Source organism: Mus pahari, chromosome 14 (genome assembly GCF_900095145.1).
Source record: "Mus pahari chromosome 14, PAHARI_EIJ_v1.1, whole genome shotgun sequence".
Classification (NCBI taxonomy): domain Eukaryota; kingdom Metazoa; phylum Chordata; class Mammalia; order Rodentia; family Muridae; genus Mus; species Mus pahari.
Window position 1 is genome coordinate 51,679,921 of NC_034603.1, and position 6,261 is coordinate 51,686,181.

Here is a 6,261-nt window from a genome sequence, read left to right on the forward strand (position 1 = left end):
AAAGAAAGAAAGAAAGAAAGAAAATCATGCATCCTTTAGTTTAAGTAGTAGACACTGGCTCATGTGTCAGCTGACCCCTTATCTGTCACTGCATTTAAGAAGTAGCAAAATGATATCATCATTACCTCTGGCCTATGTGAAAACAATATTTAAAGAACTAAGAACCTGCCCCCTCACCCCCTCACCCTCCCTCCCCTCCATCCTCCCCTCCCTTCCAAGTTTAAATCCTTAGGTTTGTCTCTGCATGGGCGCATGCACACACTGCTGGGCCCTGCTTCTCCTGCTGGTTGGGTTTTCTCCTAGTGGGAAGTTGACGGGGAGCGACCTTTCTTGGTTGTATAAGATGATGTGATTTCATTTCTTGTAGGTCATTAAGAAAGCAAATGACACCTTAAATGGCATTAGCAGCAGTGCTGTTTGCACAGAAGTTATCCAGTCGGCTCAAGGCATGGAATATCTTCTAGGTGTGTTCTTTGATGTTTCACAAAGTCAGACCATGGCATAGTGTATTAGTATGAATGTTCACTCCCAGTAGGTATTTTAGGTTTCCTGCTATAAACAGCCTCAATAATAGCTGCATTCACAAGTCGAACATGGAAGTCACAGCAGTAGCAGCTCCCTTACTTGAAGTCTCTGTAGTGGAGTTTTTATATATCAGTGTAAACTCTTATCTGTTGGGGCTGAGGAGATAGCTCAATGGTTAAGAGTGCCTACTGCCTTTGCAGGGGACCAGCGTTGAGTTCCCTGCACCCATGTTGGTTGTCTCACAAGTGCCTGAAAATCCAGCTCCAGGGAATCCAAGGGACTGTTCTGGCCTGTACCAGACCCTGCATACACATGGCTATGTAGACCAGGCTAGCCTGAAAACTCAGATCTGCTTTCTTTTTTGTCCCAGTTGCTAGGATTAAAGGTGTGTGCCACCAGACTTGGCAATTGTAAATTGCCAAAAATAATAAATTATATTTGTTATATAATTTTAAAAATTGAAATTTCTAGCACATAGAATCCCAACAATGTTTTATTTAAAAAAAAAAAAAAAAAAGCTTAAGGATTCAGCATGAATTACTCTATGATGGCATTAACATTTAGACTCCTTAAAACTTTATACCATTTTCAACCAATTAATGGGATTTCCCTGATTCACCTAAAACTCATAAAGAAACCCAAACTAAAAAGCCTAATAGCTCACAAATGTCTTGTGCTCACTAGAGACTGTTGTGAACCTTCTGCAGTGCTTACCAGGTTCTTCCTGTCACCCGTCCTCTTGAGAGGCTGTTGTTACTGACTTAACTTGAGGCACAGGGAGGTTCATAGCTTGTTCCAGGATACATGGATGGTAAGAGGTGGAGCAGGGACCAGAATCCATGTTCCTACTTGAAAGTTATACTGCAGACTGGGCCGCACAGTGGTCTGGTGACTGCCACATTGGAGGCCTGGGGATGTGTCTAGTTACCATCTGAAAATGAGCAGGTACTTACTTAGCACGTTCTTGCTTGCAGAGTTTGCCCTGATTAAAGACTGCAGGAAAAGAACCATTCCAGCAGACCAAGAAAGCTCATACCTTGTTTGCATGAGAATGGCCCCCATAGACTCATAGATTTGAATATTTGGTCCCCAGTTTGTGGACCTGTTTGGGAAGGACTCAGAGGTGTGGCCTTGTTGTAGAAGGTGTGTTGGGGACAGGGGGCTTTCAGGCCATTCCCAGTATGCTCTCTGCCTCCAGCTTGCAGTTTGAGATACGCCTTCTCAGCTACTCCTGCCACCATGCCCAATGAAACCCTTTCTTCTGTAAGTTGCTTTGGCCATGGTGTTTGATCACAGCAATAGAAAAGTAACCAATACATCTCTGCTCACAGCCCCGCATCTGCACAATTGTTCCTCCTAATCAAGTCATCAGCAAGCCACAGTGCTTTGTCCCTGCCTGCTTTTCCCAAGCCTAACTCTCTCCTCTCTCCCCATCAGGTGTGGTGGAAGTGTACCGCGTAACCAAGCGTGTGGAGCTGGGGATAAAAGCCACTGCTGTGTGTAGTGAGAAACTCCAGCAGTTGCTGAAGGACATCGATAAAGTGTGGAACAACTTAATCGGCTTCATGTCACTTGCCACACTCACAGTAAGCCTGAGACAGTTCAGCAGTTGCTTCTCTTTCCAGAAACCTGTTTTGAAGCAGAGACTATATTCTTACAACGCACTTATCAGAGGGCGAATGTGCCAACTGGGTGTGTTATGCTGATGGAGGTGTGAGATAGCAGTCCCAGACTGGCTTTGGAGAGTTCCAGGGCCCACACTGTATCTTGGAAAATAGAAGTGTAGGGCAAAAGCTTTATCTGTTTAGTGAGACAGAGACAGGGAGAGACAGGGAGAGAGAGAGAGAGAGAATTTGTGTGCACGTGTGCGTGCGCGAGTGCAGGTCAGAGAACATCCATGTCTGCTCTCATTTTCTGCCTTGTCTGAGACAGGGTCTCTTTTGTCAGCCTCTGTGCAAACAAGGATCACCCACAAGCTTCTGCAGGGTCTTCTGCCTTCTCGTCATAGCTAGGAGTGCAGATAAGTAGCTTTATCACTCTGGGCTCTATATAGGTTCTGGGGATTGAACTCCTGTCCCCACACTCACCCAGCCAGCACTTTGCCCACTGAGCCCTCCCAGTGCCAGTCAGATTCTTACACATGCAAGTTTTGCCAGAAAGTAATGGTTTGAGTCCATCCCCTCACACTTGACCTGTTTATACCCCACTGCGTTCTTCAGAAAGCTGTGTGGAAGACCATCATGTGGCTGCCCGTTCACTATAATTACTTTCCTTGGACTCATTTTTTCCGTGTTATGAGTAGCTCTACTCTGAACAAACAAATGACTGGATCCCCTCTGGGTGTTGCAATCTACCAAAGCAGATGAAGAAGGCCAGAGTGTGCACACATGCATGCAGTCTGTGTGGCTGCTGCAATATTTTCCAGGTGGCATTTAAGTTCATGAGAGGCCTGGCTGTATTCTATGTCACTTACTAGTTCTCCAGTTAACCTGCAGCCCTCCGAGCAGAAGGGAGGAATTCTTAGTGCTCTCAGCTGACAGCCTGGTGGTCGCTGCCCATTGTGTCCTAAACAGCAAACCTCACTATTGTTTCATTGTTTCTGGTTGTGCATCATTACATTTAAGTGAGGGGCCAGAGAGGTGGCGCTGCCCTGGTTTGCTTTGTCTGGTTAAGTTAGGTCCCCCCCCCTTTGGTGGTGCTAGGGATGGACCTCAGGACCCATTGGAGGCTGGAGAAGTTATCTGCTACTGAGCCACACACCCCTACCTAGCTCTTTTCTTTTTTTCTCTTTTTTTTTAAAAAAAAGCCCCTATCAGTCTATTCTTGGTGCAACTACCTGACTGTTCCTTGTAAACCATAGATCTGATTGCTTCATTTAAATCCCATTTAAAATCCTGCAGTGGGCCTCCATGGTTTTCCAAAAGCCTTAGCTCAGGGCAGAGCTTCCCTGTTGCTGAATGAGGCCGCTCTCGAGCTGTGTTCTGCATGGTTCTCCCCAGAAGGCGTCCCCAGTGCCCTTCAGTCCAGTCCTTCCTGGGTGAGTGCCTTCGGACACCTCGCTCTGAATCTCATGACGCTTACCTCATTACTTCCTTTCCTTGTTGTTCTAACAAGATGCTTCATCGGAGCAGCCTGAACAAGGGGTGTTTGGCTCCCCAACTGTGGTGTCCATCATAGCAGAGAAGGCATGGCGTTGAGAGCTTGTCTAGCTCTGGTGGGAGCTTGAGACTGCTGATCTCCTTGTGTTGGCAGACAGGAATGACATGGTGATCTGTGGATGCTGGTCCTCCCCCTAGCTGTCCCCCGTCTTCCAATGTGCTGACTTCCATGGTTCACTGTGTTCACAGCATAAAAATAAACCTGATAGTCAGGGAAAGCTTGGTTACTGCTGGCAGTGACATCAGGAAGGATTTCTCCTGGCACCTCTTGGGCTCCGCCTGAGCCCAGTACTTGAGAGGTAGCCCTGTAAGCACTGAGTGTGTCAGGGGACTCACACATCCAGGTGAATCAGGGGCTCACACATCCAGGTGAATGGGGGGCTCACACATTCAGAATCATTGCGCTTTGGAGTAAACATCTCTACTTGCTCTAAATGTAAAATCACCAGAAGCCAGCAAAGTGCAGAGCACTGTCCTTCAGATAAAAGAGAAAAACTGGAAACTGCCTGAAAGCTAGAGCTGGTGAAGTAACACATGCAGCCCTTCAGTCAGGGTGTTATGGGCATTTTGTCAGGAAGCACTTGTGAAATAACAGACCTGTCACCACACGGCTGGGAGGCAGGCTGCCAGTGGGTTGTGCTTAATGATAAAATCCCATGTTTATAAGTCGTTCTCAACAATCTTTAATGGATACTTGCTGCATTTGTAATGAGAAGTAAATCTTTGCTCTGGTAGAAAATTTTTTCACACACTCAAACCCTTTCCCAAAACCCCCTTTGGTGTTGTGGCCACTTCTTCAGCCATCTGGGTTATCCAGTTGGCCATACTGTGCATTAGGGTTTTCATGTGCATTAAATCTACATAGCAACCTGATTTCCTTCCTCTGTCATCTTCCTGTCCTGAGGCAGGGAAGTGCAAGAGGCATCGGGCATGCTCTGTGCTTCATCCTATCCTGAAAAGGATGATTAGGTGGTAACACCAAAGATGTGCAAAGCTTTCGCTAGGGATGAAAGCTTGAGGAGAATAATGTTAACAAGAAAAGTACCAGGAGCTTGTCGTGGCGCACTGTGAGCCTCAGGTCTGTACCCGCCCTTGACATACCTCCCAAGATGGTGGAGCAATGTACGGGCCTCCCACTTGGCATTTAGAGTTGAGGGTTCCTTGTTTTAGTGGGAGTCAGTCCTCATTGCACATTGAAAGCTAGGTCTCTATCCTTCCTTCCAGTCAGCCCTCCTCTGCCAGCCTTGCTGAAGAAAGCTGACTGGATCAGAAAGCCCTGAGCTCTTAGCAGTGAAAGTGCCCGTGAAGTCTCAGAGCATCATCCAAGCTCATCCTGCATCTGTCCTTCCAGTAGGGTGAAGAAGACTGGCAAGCATCCAGCCGGTCCACTGGGGGCAGTAGGACCCATTTCCCTTCATCTTCTCCAACTCCCAGGATCCTGGGTCCTGCCACTGTTCATGCAAAGAACTTGTCTTCTAGGCTCTGCTCTATCACAACCAGGCCACTTTTGAGTTCACACACAGTAAAATGAAAAAATTTCCGTCACATTGCACCATGAGTTGAGTGGCTGCCCTTCTGCTGAGTTTGAAAAATGCATAGCCTGTCTGTATCACCTGTGCCCTGTCACTATGTGAACTGCTAGTTCATCCCCAGACAATACCCTCATCCGTCATCCCAGGCTCTCCAAGCCTCCACACCAAGCATCACTTTTGTCCAGGCTTTTTAAATTTTTTAATGATTTATTTTTATTTTATGTATGTTAGTGTTTTGTGTGCATGTATGTTTGTGCCAGGGTGCTGGATGTGCTGGAACTATTGTTATAGGCAGCTGTGAGCTCCCATGTGGGTGTGGGAATTGAACCTTGCTCCTCTGAGAACAGCAGCTAATACTCTTTATCCGATAAGCCATGCCTCCAGCCCTTGTCCAGAGTTTTAAAAAGAAGACATGGAGTTTGATTTTGTTACTTTGAAGGAAGTTTGTGGCCCATTTACCTAGTAAGTTCTGCCCCGTTCACATCTGATGACTCTAACACTACGGGGCCAAAATGTGAGGTAAATGGAGAAGGGGCTCCACAGTCATGCCTTCTCAGACTCTGCTTGCAACCATTCACTCGCAGCACCCACATCTAGACTTTCGAGGGTAACTGGCCTGCCTTTTCAGCCACGTGTAATGACACAGAGCTTCCTATCTCACCTGTATGGTGTCTGGATGCAGGCAGAGTATGTGTGAGCACCATGCGCTCACTTCTAACTAGCCGTGCTCTTTGGCTACAGTTGCTTTTTTTTTTTTTTTCTAAAACAGATTGTTGTGACACAGCAATGATAGCTGTCTGTTCAGGCACTTTCCTAGGCTATACCATGTCATTTCCTCTTGAGAATCGGTAAATGGGTCCTCAGTCTATAAATCTTAACTTGAAGTACCCTCTCTGTCTCTCTCTGTCCCTCTCTCTCCCTCTCTGTCCCTCTCTCTCCCTCTCTCACTCTGTCCCTCTGTCTCTGTCTCTCTTCTCTCTGTCTCTCTCTCTGTCTCTCTCTCTCTCTGACACATACACACATACATACACACACACACACACACA

The 6,261-nt window shown here is 46.8% G+C and overlaps 1 protein-coding gene across 10 annotated transcripts in view; it reads left to right on the forward strand.

Annotated features, from left to right (window-relative positions):
• Synrg (synergin gamma) overlaps positions 1-6,261 on the forward strand; it is an 81,016-nt gene that overhangs the window by 60,884 nt on the left and 13,871 nt on the right. For all 10 annotated transcript variants that reach the window (XM_029545776.1, XM_029545777.1, XM_029545779.1 and 7 more), the window contains 2 exons: positions 368-464; positions 1,963-2,111. In XM_029545776.1, coding sequence (XP_029401636.1) covers positions 368-464; positions 1,963-2,111 — 246 coding nt within the window. The remainder of the gene's footprint in view (positions 1-367; positions 465-1,962; positions 2,112-6,261) is intronic.